This window comes from Helicoverpa zea, chromosome 6 (genome assembly GCF_022581195.2).
Source record: "Helicoverpa zea isolate HzStark_Cry1AcR chromosome 6, ilHelZeax1.1, whole genome shotgun sequence".
NCBI lineage: Eukaryota > Metazoa > Arthropoda > Insecta > Lepidoptera > Noctuidae > Helicoverpa > Helicoverpa zea.
In genome coordinates, this window is record NC_061457.1 from 12,383,014 (window position 1) to 12,402,087 (window position 19,074).

Genomic DNA, 19,074 nt, shown 5'->3' on the forward strand with positions numbered 1-19,074 from the left:
ATCTGTCTGTCAAAATCAAGTGATGTGCATTAATCAGAGTCACAGACCATGAACAGATGAGCGATACCATTTCTGTTACAGCACTTCTTCATAGCTATATGCCTTGTCTAACTTTCAGTATTCATTAGTACATTGTAAGATTAGTTATTAAGTTTTTATTGCACTAACTAGAATTAGAATTCCTTAGCGGTTAAATGGTGCCTTTATCATGATGATTTTTGTGATTTTGACTTGCCTAAACAATGTATCATTTCGAATTGTGTTTATCTATACTAATATTATAAAGCTGAAGATTTTGTTTGTTTGTTTCTTTGAACGCGCTAATCTCAGGAACTACTGGTCCGATTTGAAAATTTCTTTCAATTTTAGATAGCCCATTTATCGAGGAAGGCTATAGGCTACTTTTTATGCCGGTACGGGAAGTAGTTCCCACGGGATGCGGGTGAAACCGCTGGCAGAAGCTAGTCATTTATAAAATACTTTCTTAAATAATATTTCCGATCCTTATCCCGGTATATCGATTTAAATCGATCTTATGTACCTAAAGTTTGAGTATCCGATAGAGCTTAATTTAAATCATTGACACTCGACACCTACAACAAATATAATCATAATCCAACGAATTCCAAAAAAGGATCGCTTCTCTATTGAATAGAATCTTTGAAATTCAATGTGTGCAACTCATAACTTTAACTCGATAGAACCGGTCGTCAATTAAGTTGGTATTTTTTATTAATATACCTACGGAAGATAACGATAGATAGATACTGACTAATGAGATGTTTTCTACTGAAAATTTAAAAAACGAGAAAGGAATTCGGTAGGAACCGAATTGAAAAGGCGAAAAAGCTATCGTATGTTTGTTACTTCTTCATGCTCAAAGGGCTGCCCTGATTAAAAAAAAAACTGTGTTAGAAAGACAGCCCATTTAAGAGGACGAATTGGAATTTTTGGCGCCAAGGATCTCAATTTTTCTCAGTAAATACAAAACGGATCAAAATACAACTTGGTTACCTGAAAGTTCATGATATAAACCTTATTTTGTTAGACGTAGAAACATGATTAGGTAGCTTTTATAACAGAGTAAAATATATCAAACATACCTCTTTTTAAAAAGAGATTCACATATTATGGGCAAACGGGACCGATTTAAGCCTCTTAACTTTTTTAGTAGTTGAGTATATACATACTCTTTAAAATTGTAGAAGGAATTTTTATCAAATTATCATTTCTAAATAATAAAATTACAAAACCATTTTGTCGCTTACGACTTTTAGTTATAAGCTAGCGCGCGTATTGTTATCCTCGCCCCGCTCAGACGCTCCGACCCCTTTTGGCGCCTTAGATGCGCGTGCCGGTTATGGAATTATTGTTGACCAATTCGTCGCCTTAACGAAGAAGGCTCTAACCATTTTTTTAATCGGGCGCATAGAGTAGTTCTCTCTGGATCGCTTCTGGAAAAAAGTCAAATTACAATCAGTTAAACTCGATGAAGTAACACACAGACATAGGTAAGTTACGTTAATTATGATATACCATTTAATTGGAGAAATCGTTCCCATAAAATACAATAAAGAAAACTTTAACATTTTACAGCCCAACCAATGACTTTACGACCAAATTAAATTGTTACCAGAGTATAAAATAATTACTGAATATGGACAGCGTGTAAAATTATTTTGATGGTACCTCCCTATTGTTAAGGCGGCATACGTTAATTACAAAGTGCTACAGTTTATATTGATGATGTAATTTATATGTAGACTATAACATGAAAGTAATCATACGTAAGTAATTCTTTTACTGGCAAATATTCATGTAGTTAGTTCCCGTCAAAGTTTGCGCATCCAAAGTTAGCAATTTCAAGCCGTGTGCATGCGTGCTAGTGTCTTGTTCATACATTTTGAGTGTCGTGAAGTTGCAATAACCAATTTATGATGAGTGAATTTTCACGAGGATAACAGTACTATCCTTTGGAAGTTTTTTTTTTATATACCGTCCAGATTAATGACCTGACTCTCAGGACTTTTTTCGCACTCTCATATTTAATTTTCTAAAAATAAAAGTTTAAACATGTTCTTCAAAATATAGTCAGTTAAAAACATATCTATAACAATGAACTATCAATATTGGAGGTCAATAACCGCGGCTTCACTAACAAATATGAGATACACAGTCATGATCCGGTTGGATTAACGTGGATAATCTAGCATCGAAATAAGTAGTGTATGTATGTATAGTAGTGTGTGTGTCGCTATCTTGATGTGTTATGTTTGACAGTGTCAGGAATAAACGGTGTTAGTTTATAAAAAGTTTATCGTATTGTTGTCATCTTAGTGGTCGGTTTAGTGCGGGATAACGTTACAAAATTTTGAGTAGTTAAATTGTAAGTAGCTTCGTGTTGGTGCTACCATAATTTCAGAGTGTAGTCTTAAACAACAAGTCCACAAAACATAGTTCATTTGATTAGTCTGCGATACAGACTAAAGTCAACACTACAGCAATTAAATTAGTCCCGTTTTTCACTGATTGTATTTTTATGCTAATGACAATTAACTGCAATCACCAAATCGTCTGTAATTATCCTAATAATGCCTTTTTGTATAGGTACGATGTCTGTAGGTGTATACTATCCGTTACGACCTCTTGGTTCTTCTTATGTCATGTCCATATTAGTCTTAACGCCTACTAACAACTATAGATTTGATGCAGCGATCCTATAAGTTGTATCATCACCATGTTATGAACATAGGTTTTTATAATCTAAGTTGAAAACTGGATAATATACCTGTGAACAAACGGAAATATAATTATTTGTACGCTTGTACTAATGAACCATCTAATCATATAAAAACGATACTTTAATCCAATTAGTTCCATAATTATAAATTGAAGCTGACTCCATTAATTAAGTCATAAAAACCATCTTAAAAAAAAGTAAATATATCTTTCGACAATTCTATAACCATTGAAGTTACGATAAGATTTTTTTTTACTTGATGAATGTCTTCCTTAATTGTTTAATAGCTGTTAACAGTACGACCACAATCTGTTACACATTACGATAAGGGGTACAGTGCGCCCAAGATATCCGCTCCCACGTATCCTTATCACGACTTCTCATAAAATCTGGCTAGGTCATTGAACTAGTAGGTCTGGTACAGGACTGCGACTCTTTCTAATAGCTTATAGAGATATGTATGAATGCTATTGTCCTATTATTGAAGCAATGAGTAAAATTTAAACTCACTGTGAGACTTACCTCCAATATTCAGTTAGATAAACCATTAAAAAAAAATAAACTGTAGCTGGTATTATGGAACTGAACCTAACACGTTGTCCGACTATTAACAGATTAAAATTAAGCAACAAAGTAACTTTCAAGTCAATTTTGGTACAAAGGATGCAAGACGATCAAGGAGGGTGTGAGGGCGTCTTACATTTATACTATATCCCCATGGTACCAGTTAACTGTTAACACTTTATTTTGTCTAGTCGCAAGTATGCAACCAGCCTAAACCAACGCTAACGGGCCAAGCGGCGCCGGCGCACCATTTCATTATTGTTTTATATTCCAAATAATTAATTTCATATTTCGATATTGAGATGATTCATACCGTTTTTACTGCCATAAATTATTTCAGACGTCAGATTTCAGACTTTTTGCTAGTCTAGCTTATTATAGTCTAGTTTTTGCTAGACAAGAATTTAAAGAGAAATGCAGTTGTGTACGCTTGACGGGTATTTTTTAATTACACAGAAAATTTGCAAATTTAATTTGTTTGAGCTTTGCCGATATGTGTAATTGATTTGTTTATGGATGAAAATATCTGCAATGCAAATTAATATGGACACCCAAAAGTTGGGTACCCTGAGCACTCTTTTTAAAAATCTATAGTTATATTTTACACAAAGGCAATCTATTTTAATTCGTTTACTAAAATGATTTCTACATCAAACGGTTCTAATAAACAACCAATCTTGATATCGATTCGAAGTCAAACACAATACAAAACTTCACTTTCTGTCAGACAAAACCACAGGACACAACCTACCTAGTTATGTATTAAATCCATTACTGGCTGCGGAGACCAGTTCTTCGTAATTTGCCAATTAATCCATTGAGGACTATTAGCCACGCTGACGGCTCTTCGCCTGAAGCTGCGTCTTTGATAAATATAGATGGTTAAAGCGAAGAATTGTTGCTATTGTCTCCGAGTTGTGTCCAATTGAGGATCAGATGATATAGATTGTTTGAATACATAGTTTTAGTATATAGTGTAGTATAGTAGTAGTATAGTGGTTTTTACGTTCCATGCAAGCGCTCTCACTCCTTCTTTTAATAAAATCTGGAAATTTCTGTCCCTGTACTACCTTCTATGACTCTTTGAGCATATATTCGCACAGATATGGTTTTTGTCCTGAGTTTATTTCTATTTTCTTTACAATATTCAAAACAATATGCACAAATCACTGCCAACAGATCAGGCATCCGAATTGTAAAGTTATTTACACGAACTGTATTAATTTGCCTAATTGTAAAGACTACGCAAATAAAATCAAACAAGAAACAAGACCAACACAATTTCTCATTCATGATTATTTTCCTCAATACAAAAAACTAAATAATGTTCGTTGAGACAATTTGCGTTCAAATCGGTCACTATAACCAGTTCGCTAACTATGTGCTTTCGAACAATTAAATGATGGCAATCTTAGCCATGGTGAAGCTATGGTGTTTTCACATCGCCTCCCAAGGATGGGTGGGGTTGGAAAACTAGGCACGCCAATACAGTTGTCGATTAGAAATCTTTGGCTAATTGGCCGATGTTGTCTTGTTAGAGGAAACTGGTAATTAGTCATTGAGTTGGTGAAATACGTAGAAATGAGGGTACGAGAATTGTGTGGTGAGGAATTTTAATTTTGTTGACCCGGGTACACTTGTTTCGATTTGGACATAGGCTAATTATTTGATAACTGGTGGATAAGGTAAACAGACATAGCCGACAGTTGCTGGTTATGCAATGTACGTAAATAAAGTGTTCAGAGGTAGTATTTTTAATGAGAGTGTTTTTTTTGTCCACAGGGTCGACATAAGAGGAACGCGACATTTCCTGGGGGTCAGACTGCAAGTCTGCTGCAGTCTTCAACAACTCGAAGTGAGTAGAAATCAACCTTCTACACTTACTACTAGATACAAATCATAATTTGTAGTTTTATTGGAAATCTTCGATATTTGGAATTGGACAATCCAACAATTTAGTGCTAAAAGATACAGACATAGTTTAGTTAGAGCCAATTGTGAATCTTCTTATTATGTTTTTTTTTTATAATATTCGATTTTTTAAACAATGCTCACTCATACTATATGAGAACTTTGACTTATTCACTTTACCGCATTTCTATCATAGTACCTAATTGTCAAACTACAACCTCAACCATCCTCCTCAGAATATTCAGCCGACGCGTCAACGCTCCGTGACGTAGCAGACGGGTGCCAGGCCACTAGGCCCCGGTACTGCTCCGGGGGCACCACCACCTGGCCGGGCCCCAGGGTTCAGCCCCCGCAGCCTGAGATCCCCAGCCTAGCTGCGCCAACTCCCATCGACACCAAAGGTAAGCTAGCTATAGATAATACAGGATATGAAAGGCAGGCTGAATCTTGTACATACAATATACATTGAGTTGCTTACCTATATTTAGAACTTTAAATAGGTACGTGTTTCCTTCATTATTGATTATATGTCTAGTTTAATAAATAAATGTAAACATCGCCGTATGTGAATTAATACTGCTTTGATCTTAAACTCTAATGGTCTTACTACAAAAACTTTAACCCCTGTTTTACACTTGTCTAAAAAAATTTTGGCTGCAAAATGAACCATAGGTCAACGTCATAATTTGACATTTTTTTAGACAAGGCTTAAACTGACGTTAAAAAGTTTTTGTCTCTAAATCTTGAGCAATTTTTAAATTTTGCAATGATTAAATCATGATTTATTTATCGAACATGAAAATGATCGGCTGATTCTAGTCCTGTAGAGACGACACAGATCTAACTTAGCACTCAGAGCCACCTAAAAAAAACAACGCTACGCAATTGAAACTATTTACCTACCAGTTAGAAAGTCTACCCATCCATCACCGAAAACCCTCACATAAACAACAGATAAGCTTCAATCCATGCCACTTAGCCACATAACAAATGTCCACTTTCCACCACAATTACGGACCACACATAGCAATCATCCATTGTGGGGCTGCCGTTACCTGTCACTAAATACCAGTTTTATGCCTAAGCAGGTGCGGTCCACCAGACCCGGTCAGGTCCAGGCCTAGGCCATAAATCTCGGGCCCGGCGACGGAGCGTTAGACCTAATTAAAAGCTGTAAGATGTAGTAGATGGTGTAACCTTTTAGTGGTGGGACTTATGTTATGAGATGAAGCGGAAAGGAGGTCTTAATAAAATGGAAGGCCTGCAAAAATTTACGCATTTATTGTTCAGAAAGTGAAACACCAACTCATTTGATACACATATTATTAAATCATATACTAATTTTTTGTTGCTCAGAAAATGCATTCTTGCGTAAAACTTCATCAACTATCATAGTCCATTTATTTCGTTTTCTTTGGCCCCAATCCTACACCCTGATACAAAAATATATTGTCCTCACACAATCAAGTCGTCTATCTCCCATCCCTATTTCTCTGGTCCACCGCCGTCCCTCTTATCTAGCACCATTCCCCATAAAAGCCGATGATTCACACCCAGCCCCGGAACGAGGGCTTTACGTCAATTAAATTTAGCACCGTTACGATAAATATACCCTCGGAAGCCGAGCCGGACAGCCTGACAGGCGTGAATATGTTACTTAGTAAATTGATGTCGCCGCTTACCTGGTTGATGGAAGTCCTGAAGACTGACTACTTGCTGGCCAAGTTAGCTGACAATGATGCAGAGGTTTCGATTCTAACCTCTGATTGTAATTACGATATTCTTGGTTTCAATAAAGCTCGTGTCAATTTCTGGGACACGTTTGAATGTATGTCAAATTCGCTAACGAGATCAGATACGTCCCATAAAATTAGTATTCTCAGTACGAGTCAATGATCTCCTGAAAATTGGGACGCGTCTCAATTCGGGACATCATGACACCTCAATATATACTAACATGTGTAATAATAATGGTGAATTTATTCGTCTACATGCCTAACGACGCGAATCCTTGGCATCGTATATCAAGTTCCAATCGTTCACATTATTAATGTGTCAAGACTACGTAAATATTCTAATAACCAAAAGTTAATTAACACGTCAATAAATTCAGCCCACTGCACAAACAATTGCAATCACAATGAGAATATATCAGAGCTAGAAACTAATATAAACAATACTAAACACGACCTAGGAGCAAGGCCGACCATACAGGTACGCTCAGTAGGACCTGTTTGAACAAAAATCCCAAGTAGGTAATGAGATAAATAAAATGTTAATCGCAATTTACTGACATTATATAACATCCCAACATTTAAAAAGGGAATGATGCTTTTTCTACATGTAGATATTGACTTTCCTATACCAGGCTGGAGATTTCTACCACAACCATTGACCAGTATGTGACCCTTATAAATTAGAAACCGCTGCGAAACCGTCATAATTTATAGGTTTGGCTTGATTTGGTCTCCAGCCTCTGGCAGTGAGCACTCTGCTTTTCTCTTCATCGTTGCAGTCCCGCCCATATTTATGTGTGGTGCGCCTACGCAGCCTAGCAGCGGTGCGTGCGTCTGCGCTGATCCTAATTACTGATCTAACGGCGGTCAAGCGCGCCCTCTAATTACAGATTGTGATAATGTTATTTAGAAACTCCACCGCGCCATAATGTTGGTGTTTTCATCGTATTTTCTGTATCTCCGCCACATTGTGGTGTATCTTTGTAATTTATATTAATTGCTTTAGATTTTCTTGTCTGAGAAAGTAATGCGTAATGTGTGGGATTGTTATCGTACTCAAGAAATGGACGTTTACGAGCGTTATTATTTTTATGTGCAGCGTTATTAAATGCCATTCGGTTTGCTACAAGGCTACTTTATTACGACTAGAAATCATTTATAATTAAATCTAATTTTAGACTTTCACATGGACAATGCCAGGGTGTGGGCTCAAAGTTTGCCCAGCAGTGGGAGTAGTTCCAGGGGGTTCCATAGTGCACTTTGAACACGTAATGCAAATATTTTTGAAATCGCTCCCTGGAGTCCCGAGGAAAACCGGTTCAAATATTCCACATGAACAGTCGCTTTACAAAGCTTGAGCCATTTGTCCAGTAGTGGGAGTGGTCAAAACAGGTTCTTGACTTCACTCTTAACACGAAATTAAAATATTTTTGAAATCGGTCCCAGGGGTCCCGAGGAAAACCGGTTCAAATGTTCTCCATAGTTAGTCACTTAACAAAGCCTGAGCCATTTGCCCAGTAGTGAAAGTCTTCGAAATAGGTTCTTTACTGCACTGTAAACACGAAATCCAAATATTTTGGAAATCGGTCACAGAGGTCCCGAGAAAAACCGGTTCTAATGTCAAACTCGAACAGTCACTTTATAAAGCTCAAGCCATTTGCCCAGTAGTGGGAATAGTTAGAATAGGTTCTTTACTTCACTGTTAATACGAAATCCAAATATTTTAGAAATCGGTCCCAGAGGTCCCGAGAAAAACCGGTTCTAATGTTCTCCTTAGATAGTCACTTAAAAAAGTCTTTGGCATTTGTCCAGTAGTGGGAGTGGTCAAAATAGGTTCTTTGCTTCACTCTTAACATGAAATTAAAATATTTTTGAAATCGGTCCCAGGGGTCCCGAGGAAAACCGGTTTAAATGTTCCACGTGAACAGTCTGTTTACAAAGCCTGTGCCATTTGTCCAGTAGTGGGAGTGGTTGGAATAGGTTCTTTAATTCACTCTTAACAAGAAATCAAAATATTTTTGAAATCGGTCCCAGGGGTCCCGAGGAAAACCGGTTCAAATGTTCTCCTTAGATAGTTACTTTGCAAAGTCTTACGCATTTGCCCAGTAGTGGGAGTGGTGAAAATAAATTCTTTACTTCACTCTTAAACGAAACTAAAATATTTTTGGAATAGCACCCTGGGGTCCCGAGGAAAACGGTTTAAATGTTTTCCATAGCTAATCACTTTACAAAGTCTTAGGCATTTGCCCAGTAGTAGGAGTGGTCAAAATATGTTATTTACTTCACTCTTAATACGAAACCCAAATATTTTTGAAATCGCTCCCAGGGGTCCCGAGGAAAACCGGTTCAAATGTTTTCCATAGATAGTCACTTTACAAAGTCTTAGGCATTTACCCAGTAGTGGGAGTTGTCAAAATAGGTTATTTACTTCACTCTTAATACGAAAACCAAATATTTTTGAAATCGGTCCCTGGACTCCCGCGAAATTAACCTGACAAGACTTTTCTTCCAATTAGCGCGATGTGGCGGTCTATCCAGTAGTGGAAAATGTTGGAATGGGTTATTTTTTTTACTTACTGTGATTTTAAAATAAATTCTAAAAGCATTGGATTCTAATAAGAACTGACCCTGATTTCCCGAAAAAAAGGCAATTACCGCAGTACAAAATCTAGAAGATCAAGACTCCTGCGCTATGAGCTATGTACTAGAAAAATCTTATCAAGACGAATAAAATAAGCTCAAACACGATGTAGTTAGTAGATACCGTTGAGGAGTTCCCTAGTCTCTCTGTCGCCTTCATCGTCAGGTCAGATCTTAACCTCCACTGTTTTATGGTGTCGGAGACATTTACCCAAATGACAAGGTTTTACTTGATATGTGCCTACAATTTTTGAGAGTTGCACCCGATTTTTTAGGGTTTCATCATCAGACCCTGGACCGGATGATAAAGGAACCATTTGGGAAGTAAGCCCTTTGGAAAATGAAATAATTGTTTCAATCGTTTGGTAATCGGCGGAGTTATGCTCGTACAAACGTAAAAAGAATATAAACGAACTGAGAACCTCCTCCAGTTTTGGAAGTTGGTTAAAAAAAAGTTGTCGTATGCAACCCCTCGTGTTTGTCAATTTATATAATTAATTTCAATTAAGGTAATAAAAGTGGAATATTAAGAGTTCGTAAGCATATTTTTCGTAATATTGAATAAGAGTCAAACCAGTTTTTCTCAGGACTCCTGGGATAGATTTCGAAATATTTCGGTCTGGGACCTATTATAAGCCTATGGAACATAATACACTATGCAGTTACTGTGGGCAACTCTTGAGCCCAACTTCCATACAAAGAATAGCATTGTCCTTTGCCTAGAGATCGTATTCAGCAAGACATTAAAATCAAGTTCTCTCATATTCAAGATGTAGTTTTTTCTGATAAAGAGTCCTGCTTGGCCGTGCCTACGGGTTTTGCTAACCGAACACACCAATGATTCATTGCTGTCAGAATCTTAATAATGTTATTTTGTACGTATCTAGCAAATGTCAATTACAAGTAACATGAGGGGTCAACAAGGTTCTAAGCCGCGAGGAGCCTGCAAATTGCTACCAGCTACACACTATTACGCAAAATGTCTTCTGTAGCTTCTAGCGAAACCACACCTTTTAAGCAAACATTAGATATTGAACATGTGACATAGAGAACCAAATGACGAGCGGACATGTCATAATCTCTTAAGAAAAGAGCATCGCCAAACCGCGGGTGTTCGGGGGACGAAAAACGTTACCCTCTGTTACGCCTTCTGTTGCCGGCCATATTTTGAAAAACAAAAAATCGTTAACAGATGTCTCAAAGAACCCAAACGCCTCGGTAGTTTCCTACGTAACTGATCATTTTGGTCACGTATTTGACCTAGAAGTAGGCGTCTGACCTACCTGACTTAAGGCATCTCCACTCATCATTCCTTATTCTATGGATATTACAAAGTATGTTATTAACAAATAACTGGTCCCAACAAATTGCTAAAGCCGTATTTAGAGGTAGGACCGGCTGATTTATAAATGCGCTTGCTGATAACTTAAATGTTAACATCGTAAATTATTATTATTTTATTGTATGTTAGGTTATGAAATTGTAAATTCCGTTATTGGTTTGGTTATTATTTATTTATTGTTTTATTGTTCAGTGATCTATCAACGTTTGGCCTTGGGCTAGAGACTTTGAAGATGCGTTTGCGCAGTGCCGGAAATTAAGTACGGTATTCAAAATTTCATCTTACAAATAGATTTTTACCGTATTTTTTATTTTATTTTAATATTCCTCAAGTAATATTGCTAGTCAGCACGTTTAGAAAAAAGAGTTACTTATTAGGTAGACACTTTCGCTTTCTTAGTATTGATTTCCAAAACAAATCTAAATCCGAATAGACGTAATCAATACATTTTCAACCTAGAAACCTTACAGATAACGCGACGCAGTAACTCATAATTTTATTACTCGATCGAATCAAAACATACTACAATAAACTGCAAAACAATAATTTATTAATAGTTGTGTAGTCGTTAATTTTAATTTACCGCTCGTAAAATGACCATACACGGCAATTAATGAGAATTTACGTCCGAAAACAATTCTCTATGTTTTCAATTACTGTTATAGATTGTTATATTCGTAATTGAAAACTGTCAGCTAATATCATTATGTTATCTGTGGGCCTGAGGGAGCATATGCCTGTTTTTGTAATTTTTCTCCACGTTAACTAAAGCTACAACAAATTGCATTTACATATTAATAAAATATCCCTAGTAAACTCAACATAATGCCTTTTTCTAAACTGGACACTTTAATAAATTATCTTCAATTCATATATTCATAACGTAACCATGATGTTTTAAGTACCTATAGAATGAGGTAGATCCATAATTTATATATTGCTATTTTCATGCTCTATAAAATTAGTTTTACATAGAATAAATACATATGTGTATAGAACCTCCTCCATTTAGGGGAAGTCGGTTAAAAGTACTCAATTCCAGACCTCATAATCTGAGGTTACTACAAACGAAAATTAAATTACCTTATTACGGTATTACAGTAATTAGTTCACCGTTCAGTAATAAAAATGATTGTTCTGTTATGTCTGTTCTTTCACTTTCGATAGCTGCGCGCGCGCCGAACCGTGGCGACAGAATGTAGGTCCCGGTACGAACGCACTTGACGGAAAGACGGAAACTAGACACGCTTGTTTTGAGAAAATATGCAGCTGTTTCTGATTTCAATTGTTGCATTTTTGTGTTTTGGGTGACACAGTGAAATACATATAGAAAAAGAAGATATATCCTAAGGCTAGAATTTGACAAAGGAAAGAGTAACTGTAGCATTTATACGAATGAAAATTGTTACCTTTAACTTAGATACGCTTTGAACGGTGAAAATGTTTATGCTGGTGAACTCATGAAGACGGTTTTGGTAACCTTATGGGCATTTAATGACTATCCTCTTTCAGGTTACTTATCTAATCGGTTCTTATGAACCATGATAAATATCTAAAAGACTGACAAACCCAGAAGTCTTACAGCTTTTTGTTGCTATCCTGCAGAAGTTTTTTTTTGAGATTCAAACTATCACCGTTCATACATTATGACATATAGGCATGTACAAGAGTACCAAGCCTAAAAAACTTCCAGTAATCCACAACGTCTTTAAGAAAGCTGTCAGTCATTTCATATCATATGACTAACCGGGTTCAACGACCTGTGCTAATGGATCCTCTGGCTTCCACATTTTTTGCTGGATCTAAAATATATGTGTTGTACTTTTTAGTCAGCCTGTAATGATGTTTTTTTTTTTTTTTTTTTTTTTTTTTTTTTTTTTTTTTTTTTTTTTTAAAATGTCTGGACACCTTTTCACACACGGTCGGTTAGCCCCATGGTAAGTTATTTATTAACTTGTGTTATGGGTGCTAACACAACTGATAAACTACATATAGCTACATATATACATATTTATGAATACATATTGTAACACCCAGACCACGGCCAACAAGCATGCTCATCACACAAATGTCGACCGAACCGGGAATCGAACCCGGGACCTCAGGCTTGGCAGTCCGGCATGGTGACCATTGCGTCATCGAGGTCGTCAAAACTATGGATGTCTTCATATTTTTTATACCTAATTACTATGCTCAATAATTAATTCTGCATTTTTATATGAAAGGTCATTAGAAACGTTCATCGCTACCTCTCGTATCTTAAAAACTTTTTTCGTATTAAAGAGATTCAGTTTTATGGCTTTTGCATATTTAATTAATTGCATGTTGCAATGTTTATTGGCATTATTTATCGTCAAAACCTTTATCAAAGAGTTTTATTACTTATTTACGGCTACGGCAGATCTACAGTTAGATATAACATAATTAAAGGCGCCTAAATTATTGCTACTTAAGTCTAAACAAGATAATGAGAAAATAAAAATAATATTAAGTCGTTTAACTTTCAACAGGTCTAAGTGTAAAATTCCTGTCTTTGTTCGTTATTTAATTTGATCACTTAGTAAGCTTTCGTCATTATATCAAAATAATATAATATGCATAATCTACCAAGAAATAATACAACTATTAACAAGCTCTAACCCTCTAGCAACCAAGCTACAATCACTACCCAACACCTCAAACAGCTATATTATACACTAAAAACCAAGACCCACTGGGTCTGTCTAATTGATAATTAGTATTCAAGCGGCCAGTGCAGGCCTACGTGTAGGCCCCAGTCCCCCAGTCCCCGGGGGAAAGGGGGAATGGGGGAGTTGGTCAACGTTGCATCAGCACGCCCAAGACGTCTGCTATTGACGTAAGACGTTGGGAGCGAGACGTGATGTTTCTTAGGAATAACAGAAAGAAATAGAGTCATTAGGAGTGTTTTTCTTGAATTCAGGATCGATAATTTGTGGTACTGTCTGTTACTTATTGCAATTATCTTTGGAGTCTATCTGAATCATGTGCTGTAGTTACTGTGTCGAGAATTTTAATAATATTTTCGATAAAAAATCGGAAAATATCCCATATTATCGAAAACTTCATTAAATATTGAAACAGAATTATCGACAAATACACATACGACCTAAATATTTAAATTAAATCGTTAGGAATACCAGTATCGAAAAAACTTACGATCATTCCTTACGACTAATTAGATTATTTTATCAATAACTTTCACTCGTCGAAGCAGACATTAAAAACCAGTTTTCGTACAATTTATTTATGTTTGCGTAATAAAAAAAAGCCTCAAGTGTGCGCTATTATGTAATAAAAAATAAAAAAAGTAAGTTGTCACTAAGTTAAAACCGGGAAAAAAACCTGAAACATAAAATACATTTCTTTCATGGAATTTTAATTACCAATTTGAAGAATAAAATAAAGACTAAATCACTAAATAACTTTAGTTAACTATTTCAACATAACATAATGATATATTGTTTTAAATATTATGATTAAAGGACTCAGAAGATTAAAATCGACAATATAACAGATGAAGACTGAAAAAATATAACTAGCTTGTGTGTAGACCACACGTTATAAACATTGACTTAACTCAGAAATAGGGGCCGCTGTAGACTCCATGATTTTGAAATTGGCAATTATTTATATAAAATAATATTGTTGCTTTTTAGTCAAAAGTTTTCAGAGGAAATTATTCCAACTAACCCATTATTATCTATATCTGAAATTATATCAGCAAATTACCAAAAAATTGTAGCTGTGCAAGCGCTTTCATTTCAATGTCTGTGAATCAATGACTCATTGACAGGATTTTCATGCATTTATTCTTGAAATTATATACTTGTTATTTGGTAAAGTTTCATATAACCGAGATCATAAACTTTAATTATTTTGCTAGCCGAACAAGCAACAGTAGTTTCAACATAATGGCACATTCTGCATACTGTTTTGTAGAGAACAGGGCAATATTCACCCATATTTCTATAAATACAGATACCAACTTATCTTGTAACAAAAAAAAAACATTCGATATTACATAAAAGTTCCCATTGCTTGCTCAAAACATAGTCGCCGCTAGCCGTGGGGCGACGGACGCGGGCGCACAATGCGACGCGCAAGCGCAGTGGGTGTCGATGATTTACACCGACTTGTCTACGGGCAGCTTCATTCATATTTATTAAACTTCGCAGTTTTTTCAATTGTAAATCTTTTCTGTATGATGAACGTGACAAGATGGCGTACGGCTATTTAGTGGGCACTGCATTCCGATAAAAAAATATTGGTTTTTATTTGTAATTTTGATAGTTATGGGAAATTGAGGTTGTGTAGGTAATTTAATGGTAAAAGTAAAAATATTGCCTTTAATCTTTCATTCATTTCCATGATGTTGAGCAATTGATATTGGTTTTTCACACAACAACTCTATAACAAGCGCTATTATTCAATACAGCTGAAGTCCATAAATGAAATAAAATAAACTACCCATTACAATTGTTCAGCTCTCAATTAATAACGTTAATTGACAAAATAAACAAGATCCGTGATCTTTTGTCGGCGCGTGCACATATACGTTTATATTTCATTCACTTTATAAAGAGTTGTTATTGAGTTTATTCTTTAAATGGATCATGATTATAAGCCGCAGGCGCAGTGCTTTGTTAATGTGTCGAGTAAAAAGTTGTAGATTGGTGTATTATTAAAATGTACTCGTTGTTACATCTTCGAATCGCATCTACTCGTATACTTATATCTTTACAATTATGTCTTGTGTTAATCACATCAACTTTTTCGAGAATTATAACTCTGTCTGTCTGACTGTCGCACTTTCACGCCAAAACTATAGAATCCAATTTGTTTTAAGGTAGTCTAGCTAGAGCCTGAGTTGACTTGGACGTATGCCACCTTTTATTTAGTTGCGAACTGTGGTCCTCTCGGGATGTCGATGAACACTTGGCCTGTAAATAAACATATCTAGGCAAATAAATAAAAATCAAGGTTAAAACGTGTTAAAAAGCTTTCAAAACATCTAAGTCTGAAATTCCCAATGTGTCATCGTATTTAAGAGCATTTAGGAGAACGCACGTCATGCCATGTTCCTTTAAATGATGTTAATCATATCCTTTTAAATTAAGTGTTGACTTGTTTTTCTTATTGACTACAAAGTGCTGTGAGTTATGTTGTTTGGAATTTTTATAACATATTTCAAAATTATAGGGTGAATTCAGCACTATACATGTGTTCACTTACGTACATACGAAATGTTAAGCTATGAGGCAGGTACAGGTTCGATTTTGCATTTAGATTAAACTAGGTGACTAGTCATATATGTCTGCAAACCTAAATATCGACAATGCACATGGGTTTTGTACAAACACAGAGCACATATATTATTACGCACCTCTGCGCTCTGGGGCTAAATGGTAGGATTTTTAGAACTTTACACTAGTACAAACATATGAAACAGAACGTTTAAGATAGCGTCAGACTTACTTAACCAAACGATATGTATAAAAATCTGGCATCGCCTATATTTTTTTTCATCCATATACTATAATAGTTCTGCTTTCATACACCATCTCGTAAATATCTCTCGTTGAAAGGGCATCTTATTTTTAAAGCGCGTTTCATTTTTATTGGCTGCCACGCTTGATCGCCTCGTTAGGATGTACTCAATTATCCCTGTGTAGGTCAGACCGTAATATTGTGAGATGGGTTAACTTTGCTAGGGATTAGTAGGTTTAATATGCTTTCATATTATGAAGGGATAACTTTATGTTATGCGTAACAACTTATCGCCTAAAGTTACCTGGCATTGTCAAAAGTTGAGTCCAGTCAAATCTTTTGGTGTATTTGTTATCAAGACAGTAAAATATTGAAGGACAAGCCAACAACATGAACTGACGCAGTTTTGTTTTATTTACTTACCTAATTGTGAATTAAACTATTCAACAATAACATTCTTAAGCCATAATGTGCAACTGCAAAAGTTTTTTTCAAACTGACACTAGCTTTGTAATATCTACGTCATTTGACTATGTTTCTTATACTGACAACATCCTTATCTCTTGTTCCAGTATACACCGATCAGCCAGTATCTTCAGCGTCCCCCCCGACCCGGGACAAGATCAACGGCGAGGAGAAGGCGCGCTCCCGCCGCAGGGATACCTGGGCAGAGCCTACCACGCCGCCCGTTACTGATGATGGTAAGTCCAGTTATAGCTACAGTATCATCAGCGTCCCCGCCGACCCGGGACAAGATCAACGGCGAGGGGCGCGCTCCCGCCGCAGGGATACCTGGGCCGAGCCTACCACGCTGCCCGTTACTGATGATGGTAAGTCCAGTTATATCTACAGTATCATCAGCGTCCCCCCCGACCCGGGACAAGATCAACGGCGAGGAGAAGGCGCGCTCCCGCCGCAGGGATACCTGGGCCGAGCCTACCACGCCGCCCGTTACTGATGATGGTAAGTCCAGTTACATATATCTAACTAACTAAGCAGTACCTGAACTCCACTTGTGTAGGCGCGTCAGTAAAGGTAAATAGTCTTATACTTTCGTAAAAATTCCTACACTTTACTTTTGTGAAAAAAACACATCCTACAGTTGCATCCCCATTCTATAGGTCTAACTTCAGAAGCTAAACAATTGTTCTGTGGTCCAGTTAAAAGAAAACATATTGGTAATCTCGTAAACTAAAGTTCTGTGATTCTATATTTACAACAAATAATTCAACAAATATTCTGTTTTCAAACAAATAATAACAAATATTAACCCTAAATTCTCCATCTTCTCCAGCATCAGTGGGAGTTCGCTCGCCACTCCTGCAGCACCAGCACCAGCAGTATGATGAACAACTCCGTGACATCGCAGCCTCGCTCACCAGGCCCAGGTCTAGAAGGGCGCTACCACCCACCCTCGAGAGACCCACGAGGCTGCCACCACCTGAACGATTGTCGGTAAGTACTGTTTAAAATGAGTTTATAACATATATGAGTATACAGGGTTATTGGTAACACACTAACAACCTTGCAGGACTGTATTGCTAACATCATAAACTGCAACTTTTGTAGAACAAACTTACTTTTTATAAAACATAATACATTTGCCAAAACAAACCTACAAGATTTCATTGTTCTATCTAACACATTTCAACTCTATTTTGCTGTAGAGATAAAATTTGCTACAAGGACACGTATGACGCGACGCGGGCGCATAAAAATGACTGACGGCCGGTCGTAAATAGGTCAAGTTCAAACGCTCCCCCGCCACCCGAGCCCCGCTCCCCTCCGCTGTCTTTTGTAACTAGCGCTTTCTTTTGCTTCGCATAGACTTCGTAAATTTTAGAGCGTACAAATGAATTATTTTAATTTTTGTGTGAAAATTTCATGAACTAAAATCTGAGAATTATTAAAAGACAGAACAAAAGTTTTAGTTTATGATATTAGTAATATGGTCCTGAGAGGTTGTTAGTGTTTTACCAATAACCCTGTATATGATAATATATTTCTGAGACTTAACACCTTCACAAATTACTTAGAAGTGATGGAAAAAAACTTATTTGTTGAGGATGTCAGACAGGCAGTCGCTTCTTGTATAACACTGGTATTTAGATGCATCCAGTGAGACAGGTAGCCGACCCCAACATAGTTGGGAAAAGGTTAGGGAAATGATAATGAAGGAATAAAAACTTCCCTAATTTTATTTAGGAAATGTTTCTTCTGCGTTTCCAGGCTCGCGGTTCGCCAGACGGAGGAGCACCACCAGAAGAAGCCAGCTCCAGTTCAGCAAGCGAAGGCAGCGAGCCTGCTGATGTAGCCGAACCAACTGAAAACGGAGAGGGTGGCAGGGTCGAACTACCTGCTGAAAGACTGCTTCACGCCAGGGCTGGCTGGCTGCAGAGAAGGGGCCCGGGCGGCTGGTCGCGACACTGGTTCGTGCTGCGAGGGGCAGCCCTACTCTACTTCAGGGACCCTCATGCAGAACACAGAGGACTGATGGACGGAGTGATAGATTTGAGCGGGATATCTAGAGTGGTTGAGCTGCCTAATTCTACTAATGGATATGCTTTTGAGACTGAGGTTTGTAATATTGAAAATAACATCGAAACTTTCGATTGGTTTATAATTACTAAAAT

General features: G+C 36.8%; 1 protein-coding gene across 6 annotated transcripts in view; it reads left to right on the forward strand.

Annotated features, from left to right (window-relative positions):
* Positions 1-19,074, forward strand: part of LOC124631198 (protein outspread) — a 262,107-nt gene that overhangs the window by 233,802 nt on the left and 9,231 nt on the right. For all 6 annotated transcript variants that reach the window (XM_047165433.1, XM_047165436.1, XM_047165434.1 and 3 more), the window contains exons 5-9: positions 5,087-5,159; positions 5,452-5,616; positions 17,014-17,142; positions 17,736-17,896; positions 18,671-19,018. In XM_047165433.1, the coding sequence (XP_047021389.1) occupies positions 5,087-5,159; positions 5,452-5,616; positions 17,014-17,142; positions 17,736-17,896; positions 18,671-19,018 (876 nt within the window). The remainder of the gene's footprint in view (positions 1-5,086; positions 5,160-5,451; positions 5,617-17,013; positions 17,143-17,735; positions 17,897-18,670; positions 19,019-19,074) is intronic.